This window comes from Stegostoma tigrinum, chromosome 7 (assembly GCF_030684315.1).
Source record: "Stegostoma tigrinum isolate sSteTig4 chromosome 7, sSteTig4.hap1, whole genome shotgun sequence".
In the NCBI taxonomy this organism is placed as follows: Eukaryota; Metazoa; Chordata; class Chondrichthyes; order Orectolobiformes; family Stegostomatidae; genus Stegostoma; species Stegostoma tigrinum.
The window spans coordinates 107,698,165-107,721,680 of record NC_081360.1 but is presented as its reverse complement, the minus strand read 5'-3'; the positions used below and the strand labels follow the sequence as shown (position 1 = coordinate 107,721,680).

Here is a 23,516-nt window from a genome sequence, read left to right as displayed (position 1 = left end):
CCAGGCTGGGATAGAATGTATCCTAGGTTGCTGAAAAGTTAAGGGAGCAAATTAATGAAAATTTTCCAGGCCTGTCTGAACACAGGATTAGTCCTGGGGGATTGCAAATAAACAAAGAAACCTACAGCACAGGAACAGGCCCTTCGGCACTCTAAGCATGCGCCGATCAAGATCTTCTGTCTAACCTGTCATCTATTTTCTAACGGTCTGTGTCCATTTGCTCCCTGCCCATCCATGTACCTGCCCAAATATATCTTAAAAGATGCTAACGTGTCTGCGTCTACCACCTCCGCTGGCAACACGTTCCAGGCGCCCACCACCCTCTGTGTAAAGAACTTTCCACGCATATCTCCCTTAAACTTTCCTCCTCTCACTTTGAACTCATAACCCCTAGTAATTGAGTCCCCCACTCTGGGGAAAAAGCTTTTTGCCATCCACCCTGTCTATACCCCTCATGATTTTGTAGACCTCAATCAGGTCTACAAAATGTGACAACATTGTTTGAGAAAGGGACAATGGATAACCCAGGAAACTACAGAACTGTCAGCTTAACATCAATTTTGGGAAAACTGATGGAAGCCATAATACGAGATAAGGTAAATATAGACTTAGAGAAAAATAACTTAATACTAACAGTCAACATGGCTTTGACAAGGCCGGGTCATGTCTGACAAATTTAATTGAGTCCTTTGATGAAGTGACACAGACAGTGGATGCAGGTAGGTGTGTGGGTGTTGTATATTTGCACTTTCAGAAGGCATTTGATACAGTGCCACATGGCAGGTTGGTTACCAAATTAGAATTGTTTGGGATTGATGAGTCCTAGGCAGTATGGATTAGAAGTTGGCTAAAAGCGAGGAAACGGAACGTAGGTATAGGTGGGCATTTCTCAGACTGGAGACCAGTTGAAAGTGGTGTTCCTGGTTTTGGGACTGAAATAACTGCACAGAGGTTGGTATCCCGTCACCAGGCCACCCTTTGTTTACTTGTGGAAAATACACAAGCTGTGGCCAACCAGCTTGGAATCAATCCCCTGAAATGAAGTGGTTCTAATTCTCTTGGTTAGATTGTTCAGCCGGTGCTTTCCTGAATGGTTCAGGTTAACAACCCTAATCAAGGATCTCGCAGTCAACAAGATCCAGGTGGTTGCAGTCACTGCAGGGACCTTTGCTTTCTCTGATTTATATAAACGATTTCAAGTTGGGTGTTTGGGCAAAGTCTTGAAATTTCCAGGTGATACAAAGCTATGCAGTATAGTGAATTGTAAGTATGATGCTGAGCAACTTCAGAGAAACATTTATAAGTTGGCCAAATGAGCAGATGTCTGGCAGATCAATTTTCGTGCATAGAAAGATGAGGCAATGCATTTTGGTAGAAGAAGCATGGAGAGACAGTACAGGCTAAATGGTGCAACTTTTAGTGGGTACAGGCACTGAGGGACTTCAGGGTTCTTGTGCATGGTTCTCCTAGGATGGCCAGGCAAGTTAAAACAATTGTTAATAAGGTTTATAGGATTCTTGGGTTTATAAATAAAGGCATTGTGTATAGAAGCAAATAAATGATGCCACACCTCTGCAAGTCATTGGTCAGACCACATTTGGAATATTGTGTTCTGTTCTGGGCACCTTATCTAAGGAAAGATGTTGAAGCCATGGAAAGAGTTCAAAGGAGATTTACTAGAAAAATACCAGGAATAAAGGATTTTGGATGTGAGTTTGCTCGCTGAGCTGGAAGGTAAGTTTCCAGACGTTTCGTCACCATTCTAGGTGACATCATCAGTGAGCCTCCGACGAAGCGCTGGTGTTATGTCCCGCTTTCTATTTATCTGGTTAGGTTTCCTTGGGTTGGTGATGTCGTTTCCTGTTCTTTTTCTCAGGGGGTGGTAGATGGAGTTCCAGTTGGAATGCCATGCTTCTAGGAATTCTCATGCATGTCTCTGTTTGGCTTGTCCTAGGATGGATGTGTTTTAAAGGATTTTAGACACAAGGAAAGATTAGAGAGATTGGGCTTATTCTCCTTGGAACAGAGAAGATCAAGAGATTACTTTATTGATATGTCTAAAATTATGAGTAATTTTCACAGACTAAGGAAGGATATTCTATTTCAGTTAGCTCATATGTCAGTAACTGGGGTCACAATTTCAAGATAATCAGCAAGACAGCTAGCAGTGAGATGAGGAGAAACTTTTCTCAGAGTTGTTAAGGTTTGGAGTACGCTGCCTGGGAAAGTGACGGTGGCTGATTCCATAAAGTTTTGAAAGAAAGCTGGATATAAATTTAAGTGATGAAGTCAGAGGGCTACAGCGATCGGGCTGGAGAGTGGGACTCGCTCAGTAGCTCTTTCAGGAGCCGATAAATGCTGTGATTTGTACAGAAGAGGCCCCTAAGCCCATCAAGTCTGCATCAACAGAATAGTATACATAAACAGAACACTATTCATGCAGGGAGATTTGCTTCTGTTGTTGTGTGGGTTTACTTTAGCCTGCCAAGGAGATGGGAACTGAGGAGTAACCCAAATCAAAAGAGAGTTAAATTTGTAACAGGAATGATAAAGCTGCTAAGGAGACGAGAAGACAAGGGAAACCAAGCTTACCGCCGAGTATGCCTGAAAGTGAAATGATGTCAAAAATTTAAGTGCACTCTACCATTTGCAACATGGTAGATTATCTGAAACCAAATATAGGTAAATGGTTATGATATATTTGCCGTAACAGAAACTTCATGGTTACCAGGACCAGGAGCTGATGTTTGAAGGATATTTGACATTTGGGAAGGATGGGCAAGATGGAAAAGGAAGTTGAGCTGCTCTGATAAGGTAGGATTAGGACATTAGTAAGGGAGGATCCCAGAATAATGTGTGGAATCTGTTTGGGTGAACTAAGAAACTACAAGGGGCAGCAGAACATTAGTTAGAGTTATTTATTGGCCATCAAATTGTAGTCGGAGTATGGGACATGGTACAATCAGATGAGAGAAGCACGCGGCCTGGGTAACAAACTAACCATCAGTGACTTTAACCTACAGATAGACTGGATAGACTAATTGAGCATTAATCTATAGAGGAGAAGTTTCTGCAGGATTTTCTAGAGCAGACAGGCTGTTTTGAATCTGGTATCATGTAACAAAAACAGGCACATCTAACAATTTTGTTGCAAAAGACCTTTCAGGATGAGTGGACGCAATATGATAGAATTTTACATTTTGCTTGAAAGTGAAGTAGTTCAGTCTTAAACAAGCATTGTATATTCGAAGAAAGGAAATTATGAATGTGCAAAGCACAACTTGGCTGAACTAAAATGGAAAGGGCATTGACAGAATGCAATGCAGAGCTGGGCTGAGAAATGGCAGATGGAGTTCAACCTGGATAAATGCGAAGTGATGCATTTTGGAAGGTCGAACTTAAATGCTGAATATAGGATTAAAGGCAGGATTCTCAGCAGTGTGGAGGAACAACAGGATCTTGGTGTTCAAGTGCATAGCTCCTTCAAAGTTGCCACCCAGGTGGATAAGGTTGTTAAGAAAGCATATGGTGTTTTGGCTTTCATTAACAGGAGGATCGAGTTTAAGAGCTGCGAGGTTATGCTGCAGCTCTACAAAACCCTGGTGAGACCACACTTGGAATATTGTGTCCAGTTCTGGTCGCTCTATTATAGCAAAGATGTGGAGGCTTTGGAGAGGGTGCAAAGGAGGTTTACCAGGATGCTGCCTGGACTGGAGGGCTTGTCTTACGAGGAGAGGTTGACTGAGCTCGGACTTTTCTCTCTGGAGAGAAGGAGGAAGAGAGGTGACCTGATCGAGGTGTACAGGGTAATGAGAGGCATGGATAGAGTCGATAGCCAGAGACTTTTCCCCAGGGCAGGATTGACTGCCACGAGGGGTCATAGTTTTAAGGTGTTAGCAGGAAGGTATAGAGGAGGTGTCAGAGGGAGGTTCTTCACCCAGAGAGTTGTGAGCGCATGGAATAGTTTGCCAGTGGTAGTCATGGAAGCAGAGTCATTAGTGACATTTAAGCAACTGCTGAACATGCACATGGACAGCAGTGAATTGAGGGGAATGTAGGTTAGGTTATTTTGTTTTTGGATTAGGAATATTCCACAGCACAACGTCGTGGGCCGAAGGGCCTGTACTGTGCTGTACTTTTCTATGTTCTGTGTAGGATGATACAGAGGCAATTGACAATATTACATGACAACTATACATTCTTTTATTATGCAGAAACTCAAAATTGTCAACTGTGGTTAACAAATGAAGTTAAGGCTTCGTAGAATCATAAAACCAGACAGCACTGATGATGTCACCCAGAAGGCAGATGAAACGTTTGCATGTAAACCAGATAGCTCAGCGAACCAACCAACAGCTCTAGCCACAATTGAGCTACAGATCATTGTTAAAACATTAATCATATAACAATACAGTGCAGAACAGCCCTTTTATAAATCGAGTTTGCAGTAACAGAATCTACTCGAAATCTACGCTGGACTCCTTTAAGGTTCTTGCAAAGATTTGTCGCTTGGGTTGTGGATGAGATTATTGGCTTTCTCAACAAGCTGGCTGGTTATCATACAGGGATTTAATCACCATGCGAGTTAACACAGAACATAGAAAGGTACAGCACAGTACACGCTCTTCGGCCCACAATGTTGTGCCAAACTTTTACCCTAATCCTGAGGTCTATCCACGCCCACCTTATATGATCATCCATATGCATATCTAGTAACTGATTAAATGCCCCTAATGAGGCTTACGGCACCACCATCTCCAGCTATGCATTCCACGCCCCTACCACTCTCTGAGCTTAGAACCTACCTTTGACGTCTTCCCTATATCGACCTCCATTCACTTTAAAATTATGCCCCCTTGTAATAGCTACCTCCACCCTAGGAAAAAGTCTCTGGCTGTCCACTGTATCTATACCGCTGGTCATTTTATACACCTCTATCAAGATACCTCCCATCCTTCGTTGTTCTAAAGAGAAAAGCCCTAGTTCTCTCAGCCTTTCCACGTTAGACCTTCCCTCCATTCCAAGCAACATCTTGGTAAATCTCCTGTGCACCTTCTCCAACGCTTCCACATCTTTCCAGTAATGAGGCGACCAGAACTAGACACAATACTCCAGATGTGGCCGAACCAGGCTTTTCTGGAGTGTAACTTCACGGCTCTTGAACTCAATCCCTCTATTAATGAAAGCTAACACACCATACGCCTTCTGATTTTGTTCACCCCAGTCCAAAACTGGCACCTCCACATCATGGCTACTAAAGAAAACAACCTGAGCATATCTAGCCTCGCTTCAGAGATAAACAGCTCCACCCCCAGGCAACTGTTCAGAACAGGTTCACAAAGATGATCCTCAGTGTGGAAAGTTGTCTTATGAGCAAACCCTTTGGGACTAACTTGAGTTTAGAAGAATGAGAGATAATCTCATTGAAACATGTAGGATTTTTAAAGGGTTTAATTGGGTAAGAGAGGATGTTTCCCCTCACCAGACTGTTTAGGACCAGAAGGCGTAGCCTCAGAATAAAGCTGTGCCAATTTAAGACTGACATGAGGATGAGTTTCTTTTCAGAGGCTTAGTTTATTTGTTTACAGGATGAGGTCATCACTGGCCAGCTTTTGTTCTCCAAATTTAACCCCAGAGGACAAATAAGAGATCACCACATTGCTTTGGGTCTGGAGTCACACGTATGCCAGACCAGGTAAGGATGGCAGTTTCCTAAAGGACGTTAGTGAACCAGATGGGTTCTTCTGACAATTGACAATGATTTCATGGTCATCGTTATAGACTTAATTTCAGATTTTTAATGAATTCATATTAGAACATAGGACAATACAGCACAGTACAGGCTCTTCAGCCCACAATATTGTGCCGAACTTTTGCTCTAAACGTAAGGTCTATCTAACCTCCATCCCAACCTAATACTATCATCCATATGCCTATCTAATAGCCGCTTAAATGCCCCTGATGGAAGGGAATAGGTGTATACCACTGGGCAAGAGTTATAGCTGGGAGAAAGGAAATTACGATAAGATTAGGCAAGATTTAGGGAGCATAGGATCGGGAAAAAACTGCAGGGGATGGGCACATTAGAAATGTGGAGCTTATTCAAGGAAAAGCTCCTGTGTGTCCTAGATAAGTATGTACCTGTCAGGCAGGGAGGAAGCTGTAGAGTGCGGGAGCCGTGGTTTACGAAGGAGGTGGAATCTGTGGTCAAGAGGAAGAAGAAGGCTAATGTTAGTATGAGATGTGAAGTCTCAGTTAGGGCACTTGAGGGCTACGAGGTAGCCAGGAAAGACCTAAAGAGAGAGCTCAGAAGAGCCAGGAGGAGACATGAGAAGTTGTTGGCGGATAGGATCAGGGTAAACCCTAAGGCTTTCTATAGATATTTAAGGAATAAAAGAATGACGAAAATAAGATTAGGCCAATCAAGGATAGTAGTGGTAAGTTGTGTGTGGAGTCAGATGAGATAGGGGAAGCACTAAATGAATATTTTTCAACAGTATTCGCTCTAGAAAACGACAATGTTGTCGAGGAGAATACTGATATACAGGCTACTAGACTAGGTGGGATTGAGGTTCACAAGGAAGAGGTATTAGAAATCCTTCAGAGGGTGAAGATAGATAAGTCCCCTGGGCCAGATGGGATTTATCCTTGGATCCTCTGGGAAGCCAGGGAGCAGATTGCCGAGCCTTTGGCATTGATCCTTAACTCGTCATTGTCTACAGAAATAGTGCCAGGTGACTGGAGGATAGCAAATATGGTTCCCCTGTTCAAGAAGGGGAGTAGAGACAACCCTGGTAATTATAGACCAGTGAGCCTTACCTCAGTTGTTGGTAAAGTGTTAGAAAAGGTTATAAGGGATAGAATTTATAATGATCTAGAAAAGAATAAATTGATTAGGGATAGTCAGCACGGTTTTGTGAAGGGAAGGTCGTGCCTCACAAACCTTATTGAGTTTTTTGAGAAGGTGACCAAACAGGTAGATGAGAATAAACTGGTTGATGTGGTGTATATGGATTTCAGCAAGGCGTTCGATAAGGTTCCCCACAATAGGCTATTATACAAAATGCGGAGGAATGGAATTGTGGGAGATATAGCAGTTTGGATCGGAAATTGGCTTGCTGAAAGAAGACAGAGGGTGGTAGTTGATGGGAAATGTTCATCCTGGAGACCAGTTACTATTGGTGTACCGCAAGGGTCGGTGTTGGGTCCACTGTTGTTTGTCATTTTTGTAAATGACCTGGATGAGGGCGTAGAAGGATGGGTTGGTAAATTTGCAGACGACACTAAGGTCGGTGGAGTTGTGGATAGTGACGACGGATGCTGTAGGTTGCAGAGAGACATAGATAAGCTGCAGAGCTGGGCTGAGAGGTGACAAATGGAGTTTAATGCAGACAAGTGTGAGGTGATGTACTTTGGTAGGAGTAACCGGAAGGCAAAGTACAGGGCTAATGGTAAGATTCTTAGTAGTGTAGATGAGCAGAGAGATCTTGGTGTCCATGTACACAGATCCTTGAAAGTTGCCACCCAGGTTGACAGGGCTGTTAAGAAGGCATACAGTGTTTTAGCTTTTATTAATAGAGAGATCGAGTTCCGGAACTAAGAGGTTATGGTGAAGCTGTACAAAACTCTGGTGCATACAGTTCTGGTCGCCACATTATAAGAAGGATGTGGAAGCTTTGGAAAGGGTGCAGAGGAGATTTACTAGGATGTTGCCTGGTATGGAGGGAAGGTCTTACGAAGAAAGGCTGAGGGACTTGAGGCTGTTTTCATTAGAGAGATGAAGGTTGAGAGGTGACTTAATTGAAACATATAAAATAATCAGAGGGTTAGATAGGGTGGATAGAGAGAGCCTTTTTCCTAGGATGGTGATGGTGAGCACGTGGGGGCATAGCTTTAAACTGAGGGGTGAAAGATATAGGACAGATGTCAGAGGTAGTTTCTTTACTCAGAGAGTAGTAAGGGAATGGAACGCTTTGCCTGCAACGGTAGTAGATTCGCCAACTTTAGGTACATTTAAGTCGTCATTGGATAAGCATATGGACGTACATGGAATAGTGTAGGTTAGATGGGCTTGAGATCGGTATGACAGGTCGGCACAACATCGAGGGCCGAAGGGCCTGTACTGTGCTGTAATGTTCTATGTTCTATGTAATGAGGCCAACTCCACTACCTTCTCCGGCAATGCATTCCACGCCTCGACCACTCTCTGAGTAAAGGACCTACCCCTGATGCTTCCACAATATTTGTCTCCGCTTATTTTAAAACTATGGTCCTTTGTAATAGCTTCCTCCAGCCTAGGAAACAGTCTCTGGCTGTCCACTCTATGTATACCTCTAATCATTTTGTACACCTCTACCAAGTCACATATTCTACTATATGCTGTGTTAGGATTCGAACCCAAATCTGCAGAACATTATCTGGGCCTCTGGAATAACAGTCCAGCAATAATACCACAGGCTGTCATCTCTCCTTCAGAGTCTTTGTGACTTTTTGGAACTCCTTGGCACAGAGAGCTCTGGAGGCAGAGTCTTTGTGTATCTTTAAGGCTGAGAAAGATACCTTCTTGAGCAGTAGAGCAATTGGGAGTTATGGCAAAAAAGCAGGAAAGTGAACATGAGGAATGTTGGATTAGCCAGGGTCCTGTTGAATCGCAGAGCAGACTCGAAGGACTGAACCATCTATTCCTGTCCCTATTTCTTATGGTCCTAATATCCTGGTGAATCTCCTGTGCAGCCTGTGCAGTGGAATTACAATCTTCCTGTACTGTAGTGACCAGAACTACACATTGTGCAATACTAAAAGTGGTCAGAAATCCTAATAAATCTGAGGGTTGGGAAGTTTTTAGAAAATCAGAGGACTAAGAAACTGATCAGAAAAGGAAGAAGAGAATCTGAATGCAATCCAGCAAAAAACATAAGAATTGCCTGTAAGATTTTCTGTGGACATAAAAAGGAAACCTTTAGCAAAGACTAATGTAGGTTCATTGAAAGGAGAGTCGGGAGAATTTATGTAAGGGATTGGAGAAGTCACAGAGAACCTAATTCATTACTTTGTATCTCCCATTATTGGAGCTCCAAGTGACAAGGGACAATGAGGAGTTTTACTGGAGAAATTAATTCGGCTGAAAGCCGGCAATGGTTCCTGCATGTTGGAGGCTTGCAAATGTCACCCTACTATTTAAGAAAGAAGCAAGGAAGATAACAGGGAAGCCATAATAAATGATGGAGCTTGCTCAAAGGGCCAAATGGCCTATTCCGGCTCCTATTTTCAATGTTTTTATGATTTCTGAAGCGGCATTTGTTATTAATGAACTGCACATTGTATACACTACTGCCTTTTCTGGCAAGAAACAAAGGCTAACACCCAGATCCTCAATCCTCCATCTCCACCCTGAACTGGGGCCATCGTGGGTGGGCACTGGGAGCAAGTGTGGTCTGAAGTGCTATTGGGTATAAGAGTATCAGCCAGAGTTCCAGCTCAATGAAGCTTACACATGGAAAACACCTCGCATTTGTCAAAACTTGAAAGAATTTGTCATTTAAACATCGTATTCAGATTATAATCTTTGCTCCAAATTGCTTTATCTCATTATAATAGAAACGAGAGAAAAAAGAGGCTTTGCTGCTCTTCTACAATCGTACAGCGGAGGCCAAAGTCAGATCAATTGTGTGAGTAACGTGGTGTTTGTCTCGTTATCAGCCTACCGTCCACAAAGGTCTGTCCAGCTTCCCAGGAGTCAATTCAATTGCTAATGTCCCTATTATCTTTACACCACCAGTGCCATTCTGGAGGGTTTAAACTAGTGTGGCTGTAGGCTAGGAAACAAGAGTTGTAGGACAAAATGCGTAATAATTGAGAAGGTCACAGTCAGGTCAGGTCAAGTCAAATAAGTCTAATAAGAAGAACAGCAGGGCCGGGTTAATGAACATGGTGGGACTGGCAGTCTGAAGTTTATTTGTTTTAATGCAAAATATGTAACAGGTAAGGGAAATGTGCTTAGAGCCTGGATTAGTACATGGAACTACAATATTGTAGCCATAATAAGTTTGATTGAGAGAAGGATAGGACTGGCAGTTGAATGTTCTGGGGTTTAGAAGTTTCAGGCATGATAGAGAGGGATGTAAATGAGATGGGTGAATTGCATTACTAATTCAGAAGAAGTGTTGTGACAAAGAGAGGATACCTTGGAGGACCTATCCAGCGAGGCCATTTGAGTAGAACTCAGGAATAAGAAAGGTGCAGTCATTCTGAGGCTATACTTGCTCCTGGCAAGCTTTCAAATTTTCGATCTCTTTGGTTCCAATTTAAATTTCACACTTTAATTGCTGGATTAATTTACTGTAGTGATCTCCTTAAAACTATAATCTCAGCCCTTGGGGGCCCATCCTGTAATCCTGTGTCCTCCCTGAGAGTCTGTCTCATAGCTTTGTAATTGCCCTTCCCGGTCCACAATTTTTCCTCCATGGCATCTTCCTCCTCTTCCCATTCCCATCTCACAAGGACCGCAAGGGCCTGTCCTCTCAACCTGCCAATCCTTCACGTCCTACCTCATTCCACAGTTCATCCATATGTCAGCACCTCTCTCCCCAGGGCATTTCCTGTAATCTTCTTTGCTGGTAAAGCTTTTTAATTTTCCTTTTTATTTCAGGGAGTACATGAAGGATCTGCTGGAGAGTGGCAGAGAAAAGTTCCTGGTGTTTGGGCATCACCGGCTGGTTCTAGATGCGTTATGTGAGACTCTAGAAGAGAAGGTAACATTTTTGGGATTATTGTTCCAATGGATTGAAGGATAGCTAATCTAATCCCACCCTTTTAAAAATGGGGAATTGTAGGCTGGTTAGCCTGCCTTTGGTGGTGGGAAAATGCTGGAGTCAATTGTTAAGAATGTAACAACTGAGCATTTGGAAAGCAGTGACAGAATCAGTCCTAGTCAATACAGATTCACTAAAGGGAAATCATGCTTGATAAATCTTCTGGGATGTTTTGTGGATGTGATCAGTAGAATGGACAAGGGTGAATCAGTAGCTGTTATGTATCTGGACTTTTAAAAGGCTTTTGACAAGTTTCCACACAAGAGATTAGTGAGGAAAATTACAACTAATTGTATCAGAGGTAATGTGTTGATATGTATGAGATCTGTTTGGTAGACAGGAAGCAGTGAGTTGAAATAAATAAGTCCTTTTCAGACTGGCAGACAGTGATAAGTAGGGTGCTGCAGGGATGCTAAGAGGCTGCAGGGCAACTTGAACTGACTGGCTGAGTGGACATGTACTTGGCAAGAACAATATAATGTGGGAAAATTTGAGGTTATCCACTTTGGTGGCAGAAATGGGAAGACTGATTATTACCTGAATGGTGGCAGTTTTGGAAAAGGTGAGTCAATACAGTGTGGAGCTGGAGGAACACAGCAGGTTAGGCAGCATCAGAGGAGCAGGAGAGTCGACATTTCAAGTCTATCCTTTAGAGATGAAAGCTGTTGTCCTTACCTGGTCTGTTCTATGTGTGACTCCAGCCCACAGCAATGTGGTTGACTCTGAACTGCCCTCTGGGCATTTTGGGATCTTTGGCACTTTGGCAAAGATCTCTAGCTTGGATTCTGGATGAGATTGTTGACTTGCTTGCCAAGCTGGCTTGCTTTTGTTCAGACGTTTTTGCACCATAATAGGTGATGTAATCAGTGGAGCCTCCGATGAAGCCATGTTGTTCTACTCCACTAGAAATTTATACTGTTCAGTCTGTTGTGGTGAATACATCATTTCCAGGTTTGATCTGTATGGGTTTGTATATGAGGTCCAATTCTATATGTTTGTTGATTGCATTATGGGTAGAAAACCATACCTCTAGGTATGCCCCGCAGCATGAGGTACAAACCTCCATTCAACAACCCACAGGCAATAAAATAGCTGAACAGAACAGATGCAGAATGGTACAAGTAATGATTAATGATGCCCATAACCGACTCCACCGGTACAAACAGGAAATTTCATGGCAAAAATCACAGTACCTAAACACTACAGACCAATAGTGGACTACAACCCTTGAACAGGCCATCACCATCAATCAACACAGACCAAAACTAAGAAAAGACAGAAGCTACAGGAGAAAGTCACCAACTGACCCACCAGAAAGACAAGGACAACAACAAACCGTGTAACAGTGTAGGTTAGATGGGCTTCAGATCGGTATGACAGGTCGGCACAACATCGAAGGTCGAAGGGCCTGTACTGTGCTGTAATGTTCTAAACCGGACACTTATCCAGTGATAAGAAACTTATCCAGCAGGCAACTCACAGAAGCTGAGAAAGCTGTCCTATTATGTGGTTTGAACTATAACCATAAAGATGCAAACAGAACAGAACCGCCCTGGAGACTACATTAAAAGACAACAGCCTCACGGACAAAACACACCAAACCATCCGACAAACTATAATTCCCACACTACATAGAAGAAGCAAAGGGACAACCTGTACACATCAGAGAGAAAAGCACTAGATAAACTCAAGAAAGACAAAAACATTATAATCCTACTAGCAGACAAAGGGTGCATGACAATTGTTATGAACAAACCAGACTATATTAAGAAAATGAGATAACAAGGTATAGAGCTGGATGAACACAGCAGGCCAAGCAGCATCAGAGGAGCAGGAAAGCTGACGTTTTGGGCCTAGACCCTTCTTCAGAAAGGGTCTAGGTCCAAAACATCAGCTTCCCTGCTCCTCTGATATTGGTTGGCCTGCTGTGTTCATCCAGCTCTACATCTTGTTATCTCAGATTCTCCAGCATCTGCAGTTCCTACTGTCTCTCTACATTAAGAAAGCATTGCTATCAGATATAACCACTTACCAACAGGTGGCGATAGAATCAACACTGCTAGATAATAGGATTACCCAGACACTGAAGAGTCTAAAGGGTGCAGGACAGACAACCAAGACGGACTATACGAGAATGAAACTGGAAGGCACAAGCAACACCCACCCCACCCCAACTTCTATGGACTTCCTAAAATACACAAACTAGACATTTTGTAGACCTCAATCAGGTCCCCCCTCAATTTCCATCTTTCCAATGAAAATAATCCTAGATATAGGATGAACTAGTCCTGCATCCTTTAGTCACTAGACACTAGACTAAGGCATTTGATAAGGTTCCCCATGGCAGGCTGATGGAGAAAGTGAAGTCGCATAGGGTCCAGGGTGTGCTAGCTAGATGGATAAAAAACTGGCTAGGCAACAGGAGACAGAGAGTAGTAGTAGAAGGGAGTTTCTCAAATTGGAGACCTGTGACCAGTGGTGTTCCACAGGGATCTGTGCTAGGACAACTGTTGTTTGTGATATATGTAAATGATTTGGAGGAAGGTGTACGTGGTTTGATCAGCAAGTTTGCAGATGACACTAAGATTGGTGGAGTAGCAGATAGTGAAGGGGATTGTCAGACATTACAGCAGAATATTGATAGACTGGAGAGTTGGGCAGATAAATGGCAGATGGAGTTCAATCTGGGCAAATGTGAGGTGATGCATTTTGGAAGATCTAATTCAAGGGCGAACTATACAGTAAATGGAAAAGTCCTAGGGAAAATTAATGAACAGAGAGATCTGGGTGTTCAGGTCCATTGTTCCCTGAATAGGGTGGTCAAGAAGGCATATGGCATGCTTTCCTTCATCGGATGGGGTATTGAGTACAAGAGTTGGCAGGTCATGTTGCAGTTGTATAGGACTTTGGTTCGGCCACATTTGGAGTACTGTGTACTGTTCTGGTCGCCACATTGCCAAAAGGAAGTGGATGCTTTGGAGAGGGTGCAGAGGAGGTTCAGCAGGATGTTGCCTGGTATGGAGGGTGCTAGCTATGAAGAGAAGTTGAGTAGATTAGGATTATTTTCATTAGAAAGAGGAGATTGAGGGGGGACCTGATTGAGGTCTACAAAATCATGAGGGGTACGACAGGGTGGATAGCAAGAAACTTTTTCCCAGAGTGGGGGACTCAATTACTCGGGGTCATGAGTTCAAAGTGAGAGGAGGAAAGTTTATGTGTGGAACGTTCTTTACACAGAGGGTGGTGGGCGCCTGGAACACATTGCCAGAGGAGGTGGTAGATGCAGACACGTTAGCGTCTTTTAAGATATATTTGGACAGGTACGTGGATGGGCAGGGAGCAAGTGGACGCAGACCCTTAAAAAATAGATGGCAGGTTAGACAGAGGATCTCGATCAGCGCAGGCTTGGAGGGCCGAAGGGCCTGTTCCTGTGCTGTAATTTTCTTTGACATGCCCCTTTGACCCATTGTTTCCCTACCAGGCACACCTTCACACAACTGGCCGAGGATCTACAACAGGGATTGAAATACCTTGTTGATGGATCACCACATTCCATCCACTCAACCCAAGAATTCCTCAATACCCTCAAGAACATAAAAATCAGTGACAACGAGATTATGGCATCCTTTGACGTCACAGCTTTATTCACATCAGTTGACATCCCACTACCCAGAGAAGTCGTGACCACATTACTAAAGGAAACAGCAACACAGACCAGCAGCTCCATCAGTAATGACAACATACTTAAACCCCCAGACCCGCGCTTCACCATACACTTCGTTTTTAATGGTCACATATACAAACAGATCAATGGTACACCAGTGGGGTCACCCATCCCAGTACTTATTGCAGAAGCAGTCATACAAAGACTAGATCACCCTTCCCTACATTCCAACCTAAACTGTGGGTCCAGTACGTAGACGACATATTTGTCATTGTTAAACACAACACATTAGAAGAGATCCACCACCTCCTCATCAACAATGTATTCACAGGGATTAAATTTACAAGGTAAAAAGAAAACAACAATCAACTTCTGTTTGTGGATGTTTGAGTTGACTGTATGACCAACGGGGAGTTCCAAATCTCAGTATACAGAAAAGCAAACCACATTGATCAAATCCTCAACTTCCATAGCAACCACCCCAACGTCCACAAACAAAGCTGCATTAGGACACTATTTAAACAGGTCCAGATGCACTGCAACTCTCCAGAACTACGCAGGGAGGAGGAAGAGCACTTACACAAAATCGTTGCTATGAACGGATAGCTCCATAACTTCATCTGCAGATGCCTCTTAAACAGACGACAGGAGGACACCAAACGCCCCAACACACTGGCCACATTTCCCTACTTAAAGAACATATTTTGACTTGACAGAGGTGTACAAAATGATCAGAGGTATAGATAGAGTGGACAGCCAGAGACTTTTTCCTAGGATGGAGGTAGCTATTATGAGGGGGCATAGTTTTAAAGTGAGTGGAGGTAGATACACGGGAGACATCAGAGGTAGGTTCTTTACTCAGAGAGTGGTCGGGCGTAGAATACATTGCCAGTGAGGGTAGTGGAATTGGCCTCATTAGGGGCATTTAATCAGCTATTAGATAGACATATGGATGATAATATAAGGTAGGGGTGGAGGTTAGATAGACCTTAGGATTAGGGTAAAAGTTCGCATAACATCGTGGGCCGAAGAGTCTGTCCTGTGCTGTACTGTTATATGTTCTATATCGGAACTGACAACACCTAAGACCACTAGGAATCGTGGTGGCCCGCAAGCTCACAGCTACTCTTATGACAAACACTCACAAGGATTAAAGACCCCATTCCCACATCGTACAGAACCACATGATTTACAAAATACCATGTAATGATTGCCACAAACATTACACCCGACAGACAGGAAGGAAACCAGCCATCAGAATACGTGAGCATCGACCAGCAGCAAAATGGCATGATGAACTCTCCTTAACATCGGTACGCTCGGACAATGAAGGTCATCAGTTTAGCTGGGACAAGGGAACCATAGTAGTTCAAGCTAAACATAGAGTCACACCGGAATTCACAGAGGCATGTTTTCAAGCCATAATGCAATCAACAAATATATAGAATTGGATCCAAATACAAATCCGTGCAGATCAAAACCTGAAATGACACTAATCACGATAACGGACTGGACAGTATAAATTCCAAAGTAAAGCAATATCACTTCATTGGAAGCTTCACTGATGATGTCAGCTAGTATAGTCACGAAATGTCTGAATGAAAACAAGCCAGCTCAGCGAGCAAGTCAACAACTCAACCACAACCCGAGCTGTAAATCTTTGCTGAAAGCATTTTTAATGTTGCTTCTGCTGGCAACCTGGAGTTTGTGCAGTAACAGTGAAATCTGAGTTCAATTTAAGTAAAGAGTGCTAAATACCTAACAAACATAAAATTGTAATAGAATATTCTCAAAGAGAATAAAATGTGAAGCTGGATGAACACAGCAGGCCAAGCAGCATCTCAGGAACACAAAAGCTGACGTTTCGGGCCTAGACCCTTCATCAGAGAGAAACAGCTTACAAACAATAATTTTTGTTTAATTTTGTTTTTAAAATCTGCTTTATGTTGCCAATGTGTAATCTCAAACAAAATTGAGGCAAGCGTCTGCAATTGGAATTTACCATTGTACTGTTAGGAAACATGTCATTGTTTTCAGTTCCTTGCTCCTTTCCGAATTCTGATTCTCCATGATTTCTGAAATATTAATTGAATCTTCTGCATTGAAGATGGATGTAAAATATCTTTTCAATTAGAACATAGAACAGAGAACAGTACAGGATAGGAATGGGCCCTTCAGCCCATGATGTTGTGTCCAACATGATGCTAAATTAAACTAATCCATTTTTGCTTGCCTTTGATACATATCCTTTCATTTTCTTTGCATGTTCATGTGCTTATCTAAAAGTCCATTAAAAGACCTATCATATTTGTCTCTACCACTATCCTTGGCAGGGCATTCCAGACTCCTACCACTCTGTGTTTCCAGAAAAAAACTTGACCCTCACATCTCCTTTGAACGTTTTTCCTCTCGCCTTAAATGCATTGCCACCTATATTAGGCATTTCAACTCTGGGAGAAAGATTCTGACTGTCAACTCTATCTATGCATCTCGTTTTATAGACTTTTATAAAGTCTCCCCTCAGCCTGCGCTGCTCAAGAGAAAACAAAACAAGTTTTCCTGGCCGGAGATAGTAGGAACTGCAGATGCTGGAGAATCTGAGATAACAAGGTGTAGAGCTGGATGAACACGGCAGGCCAAGCAGCATCAGAGGAACAGGAAGTCTGACGTTTCGGGCCTAAATTTTTCTGAAGAAGGGTCTAGGCCTGAAACATCAGCCTTCCTACTCCTCTGATGCTGCTTGGCCTGCTGTGTTCATCCAGCTCTACACCTTGTTATCTAATTTTTTTCTGACCTCTCCTTTATAGCGCATATCCCAGGCAGCATCCTGGTAAAACTTTTCTGCATGCTCTTCAAAGCCTCCATGTCCTTTCCATAATGTGGCGACCAGATTTGAAAGCAATACCCCAAATGTGGCCTAACCAGTCTTATAAAGCTGCAACATGACATCCTGACTCTTGCACTCAATTCCCTGACCAATAAAGGCAAGCATGCCATATGCCTCTCTATCTTCCTTTCAATTAACGTGGCTACTTTCAGGGAGCTTTGGACTTAACTCCAAGATCCTTCAGTATATCAGTGCTGTTTAGAGTCCTGCCATTAACTGTATACTTTTCCTTAACATTTGACCTCCCAAAATGCAGCACCTCACATTTACCCGGATTAACCTCAATCTGCCATTTCTCCGCCCATATCTGCAAGCGATCTATATCCCATTGTATCCTTTGACAACTTTTGACCCTATCCACAACTCTATTGATCTTTGTATCGTCCGCAAACTTACTAATCCATCCATCTACATATTCGTCTAAGTCATTCTCTACTGTTTGTAATATGTATGATCCAAGTACGAATCTACTAGTCATGGACGTCCAACCTGAAAGATGCCCTTCCACTCTCTGTCTTCTTTAGGCAAGCCGATTCTGAATCCACGTGGCCATATCACTGTGAATCCCATGCATCTTAGAACATAGAACATTACAGCACAGTACAGGTCCTTCGGCCCTCAATGTTGTGCCGACCTGTCATACCGATCTCAAGCCCATCTAACCTACACTATTCCATGTACGTCCATATGCTTATCCAATGACGACTTAAATGTACCTAAAGTTGGCGAATCTACTACCGTTGCAGGCAAAGCAGTCCATTCCCTTACTACTCTCTGAGTAAAAAAACAACCTCTGACATCTGTCCTATATCTTTCATCCCTCAATTTAAAGCTATGCCCCCTGCATGACAGAGGAACTACGAAGAGCAGAAGAAAATCACCTATACAGCGTATTCAAAAAGAATGGGTCCGCCGATTTCTCAGCAACAAACCCAAACAAACAGACAAAACAGGCCCAGAAACCATAACCGCTCTCCCCTACATCAAAGACATTTCCAAAATGACTGTCAGACTACTCGGACCTCTTGGCATCAGGGTAGCCCACAAACCCACCAACACACTAAAACAGCAGCTAATGAACTTAAAAGACTCTATACAGACAACAAGCAAAATGAACATCATCTACAAAATACCTTGCAAGAACTGTGACAAACACTACATTGGACAAACAGGCAGAAAGCTAGCCACCAGGATACATGAACATCAACTAGCCACAAAACGACATGACCCACTATCACTCGTATCCTTACATACAGATGAGGAAGGACACCACTTTGATTGGACGACACATCCATCCAAGGACAAGCCAAACAGAAATACACACGAGAATTCCTAGAAGCATGGCATTCCAACCGGAACTCCATCAACAAACACATTGATTTAGAGCCAATCTACCATCCTCTGAGAAAAAGAACAGGAAATGACATCACCAACCCAAGGAAACCTAAACAGATAAATAGAAAGCGGGACATAACACCAGCGCTTCGTCGGAGGCTCACTGATGATGTTGCCTAGAATGATGACGAAACGTCTGAAAACTAACCTTCCAGCCCAGCGAGTTACTCACATCCAGCTATGTCCCCTCGTACTCGCCATCACCATCCTAGGAAAAAGGCTCTCCCTATCCACCCTATCTAACCCTCTGATTATTTTATATGTTTCAATTAAGTCACCTCTCAACCTTCTTCTCTCTCATGAAAACAGCCTCAAGTCCCTCAGCCTTTCCTTGTAAGACCTTCCCTCCATACCAGGCAACATCCTAGTAAATTTCCTCTGCACCCTTTCCAGAGCTTCCACATCCTTCTTATAATGCGGTGGCCAGAACTGTACGCAATACTCCAAGTGCGGCCGCACCAGAGTTTTGTACAGCTGTAGCATAACCTCTTGGTTCCGGAACTCGATCCCTCTATTAATAAAAGCTAAAACACTGTAAGCCTTCTTAACAGCCCTGTCAACCTGAGTGGCAACTTTCAAGGATCTGTGTACATGGACACCGAGATCTCTCTGCTCATCTACACTACCAAGAATCTTACCATTTGCCCTGTACTTTGCCTTCCGGTTACTCCTACCAAAGTGCATCACCCCACACTTGTCTGCATTAAACTCCATTTGCCACCTCTCAGCCCAGCTCTGCAGCTTATCTATGTCTCTCTGCAACCTACAGCATCCTTCGTCACTATCCACAACTCCATCGACCTTAGTGTCATCTGCAAATTTACTAACCCATCCTTCCACACCCTCATCCAGGTCATTTATAAAAATGACAAACAGCAGTGGACCCAACACCGACCCTTGCGGTACACCACGATTAACTGGTCTCCAGGATGAACATTTCCCATCAATGACCACCCTCTGTCTTCTTTCAGCAAGCCAATTTCCAATCCAAACTGCTATATCTCCCACAATTCCATTCCTCCGCATTTTGTACAATAGCCTCCTGTGGGGAACCTTATCAAACGCCTTGCTGAAATCCATATACACCAACATCAACCAGTTTATTCTCATCTACCTGTTTGGTCTCCTTCTCAAAGAACTCAGTAAGGTTTGTGAGGCATGCCCTTCCCTTCACAAAACCGTGCTGACTATCCCTAATCAATTTATTCTTTTCTAGATGATTATAAATCCTATCCCTTATAACCTTTTCTAACACTTTGCCAACAACTAAGGTAATCTTGATTTTTTAAAACTATTTTCCTATTCCTATTATTAATTCCCCAATCTCACTTTCCAGAGGACCAATGCCTAATTTACTTATTCTTTCCCACTTTAATACTTGTAGAAACTCATGCAATCTGATTTTTATATTTCCAGTGTGTTTTTCTAGTTTCCCACTCTAAATTCCCTTTTCTTATTAAACTGTTTGTCATTGTTTGTTGGTTTTTATATTCTATATTCTGCCCAACCTTCTGACCTGCCTTTCACCTTTGTGAATTTTAAAAGGGCTTTTATTCACTTGAATATTGTCACAGCAGGGTTGGAATACTGTACAGTCACTCCATTTGCACAGTAATTTGCCTTATCGGGATCAGGTTTCAAATAAAAAGATCAGTCAACTAGGTTACTTAATCAACAAAATGATGGGTTTATTATCAAAACAAAACGTATTCAGTGAAGAGATAGTAAGAATTGCCGATGCTGGAGTCAGACATAACACAGTGTGAAGCTGGAGAAGCACAGCAGGCCAGGCAGCATCAGAGGAGCAGGAAAGTTGATATTTCAGGTCGGGACCCTTCTTGCGCAATGCTGGTAATGCAGAAGTACAAAGGCTGATCTATCACTAAATATCAACACTACTCCATAGAAGGCCCCTGCCAGACACTTCCATCTAGAAGGACAAGGGCAGCAGGTGGAAGTGTACCATCTGCAAGTTTCTGTCCAAGCCACTCACCATCCTAACCTGAAAATGATGCCTGGCAGTCTTCTTCCTAAAGGTTTTGTTGGTCGATTGCAGCAGTTTGAGAAGCCAGCTCACCCATTCTCCAAAACAACTACAGTGGGATAATAAATGCTGGCCTAGCTGATGACCTCCACAAGTCTTGAATAAATGGAAAAGAGCACATTTTCTCTCTCTTGCCCTTCAGGAAAAGAGAGAAGAAAAATGGTTTGTTTTGTAGACATTGATTTTTCTCAAAATAACACACTTTGGCCAATACAATATGTCTGAAAGTAAAAAGATCAGATGTAGAATGTTACAGAGTCTTAAGCTCTGATATTCTGGCACATATGATCAAGCCAGTAACCCCTCACAGCTTATTTTGAAGTATTTCAAACACAGCTTGCTCAGGAAGTATAATCTATAGATGTTATTTCAGTCACTATTTCAAGAGTCCAAATATCACTGAACTAAAACAGAGTTTTCTCTTTTCATCAGCCAGCTATTTTTACCTTAGCATGCCTTCCACCAATTCTATTAGTTCTTAGGACGCTTACCTCCAACTCCAAAGTCCTTCATCTTGAATATTTGAAACTTATCACACGGGCGTATAGTATATGCTTGAAATAGAAGACAAAGGTCATCTCATGCCTGACGGGCAGGACTATTCTTAATGCTTTTAATAAAATATTAATGATTTCAGATGATTTAATTAATTACATATTGGTTACGTGAAGCTTTGCTATCCTGCATGGTCAGCTGAATGCTGTTGTTACTTAGGTTAGTGCTTTTCCTTGTTTGTATCATTTCAATTGAAGAGCATCTCAGGCATCACTGATAGAAGACATTTAATCAAAGTTTTTGATCTTGCACTCATCTAGGGGGAAACCAACTGTATTCACGCTGTCTCTTTTATACAGTTGTGGGTGCCACATTAGAGGAAAGATATGAATGCATCTGAGAAAATGCAGAAACAATTCACAAGAATGGTTCCAGGAACGAGAAAGATCAGTTATGAAATTAGTTTGGAGAAGTTGGGACTGTTCTCCTTGGAAAGAAGGCAGCTGAGAGGAGATCTGGTGCCCTTTAGGGAGGGAATCTGCTATCCTTACCTGTTCTGGCCTACATGAAACTCCAGACCCACAGCAATGCAGTTGACTCTTAACTGCCCTCTGGGCAATTAGCAGTTAGCGATAAATGCTAGCCTAGTCAGCAGTGAAGGGAATTTATATTAGGCAGGAAATGGTGTTGGATAGACTGTTAGGTCTGAAGGCTGATAAATCCCCGGGACCTGATGGTCTGCATCCCAGGGTAATTAAGGAGGTGGCTCTAGAAATCGTGGACGCATTGGTAATCATTTTCCAATGTTCTATAGATTCAGGATCAGTTCCTGTGGATTGGAGGGTGGCTAATGTTGTCCCACTTTTCAAGAAAGGAGGGAGAGAGAAAACAAGAAATTATAGACTGGTTAGCCTGACATCAGTGGTGGGAAAGATGCTGGAGTCAATTATAAAAGATGACATTACGACTCATTTGGATAGCAGTAACAGGATAGGTCAGAGTCAGCATGGATTTATGAAGGGGAAATCGTGCTTGACTAATCTTCTGGAATTTTTTGAGGATGTATCTGTGAAGATGGACAAGGGAGAACTAGTGGATGTAATGTACCTGGATTTTCAGAAAGCCTTTGATAAAGTCCTACATAGGAGATTGGAGAGCAAAATTAGGGCACATGGTATTGGGGGCAAAATACTGACTTGGATTGAAAATTGGTTGGCTGATAGGAAGCAAAGACTGGTGATAAACAGGTCCCTTTTGGAATGGCAGGTGGCGACAAGTGGGGTGCCACAAGGTTCGATGCTGGGACTGCAGCTGTTTACAATATACATTAATGATATAGACGAAGGCATTAGAAGTAATATTAGCAAATTGCTGATGACACAAAGTTGGGTGGCAGTGTGAAATGTGAGGAGGATGTTATGAGAATACAGGGTGAGTTGGACAAGCTAGGTGAGTGGGCGGATGCATGGCAGATGCAGTTTAATGTGGATAAATGTGCGGTTATCCACTTTGGTGGCAAGAACAGGAAGGCAGATTACTATCTAAATGGAGTCAAGTTAGGTAAAGGGGAAGCACAACGAGATCTAGGTGCTCTTGTACATCAATCAATGAAAGCAAGCATGCAGGTACAGCAGGCAGTGAAGAAAGCTAATGGCATGCTGGCCTTCATAACAAGAGGAGTTGCGTATAAGAGCAAAGAGGTCCTTCTGCAGCTGTACAGGGCCCTGGTGAGACTGCACCTGGAGTATTCTGTGCAGTTTTGGTCTCCAAATTTGAGGAAGGACATTCTTGCTATTGAGGGAGTACAGCGTAGGTTCACAAGGTCAGTTCCCAGAATGGCGGGACTATCGTATGTTGAAAGATTGGAGCGACTGGGCTTGTATACACTTGAGTTTAGAAGGATGAGAGGGGATCTGATTGAGACGTATAAGATTATTAAGGGATTGGACACTCTGGAGGCAGGAAGCATGTTTCCGCTGATGGGTGAGTCCAGAGGACTCAGTTTAAAAATAAGGGTAGGCCATTTAGAACAGAGTTGAGGAAAAACTTCTTCACCCAGAGAGTGGTGGATATATGGAATGCTGTGCCCCAGAAGGCAGTGGAGGCCAATTCTCAGGATAGTTTCAAGAAAGAGATGGATAGAGCTCTTAAAGATAGTGGAATCAAGGGTTATGGGGATAAGGCAGGAACAGGATACTGATTGTGGATGATCAGCCATGA

At 42.9% G+C, this 23,516-nt stretch overlaps 1 protein-coding gene across 2 annotated transcripts in view; it reads left to right on the top strand.

The window, feature by feature from the left end:
- Positions 1 to 23,516, top strand: part of smarcal1 (SWI/SNF related, matrix associated, actin dependent regulator of chromatin, subfamily a-like 1) — a 124,853-nt gene that overhangs the window by 63,901 nt on the left and 37,436 nt on the right. For both annotated transcript variants that reach the window (XM_048535072.2, XM_048535074.2), the window contains exons 12-13: positions 9,598 to 9,668; positions 10,649 to 10,751. In XM_048535072.2, coding sequence (XP_048391029.1) covers positions 9,598 to 9,668; positions 10,649 to 10,751 — 174 coding nt within the window. The remainder of the gene's footprint in view (positions 1 to 9,597; positions 9,669 to 10,648; positions 10,752 to 23,516) is intronic.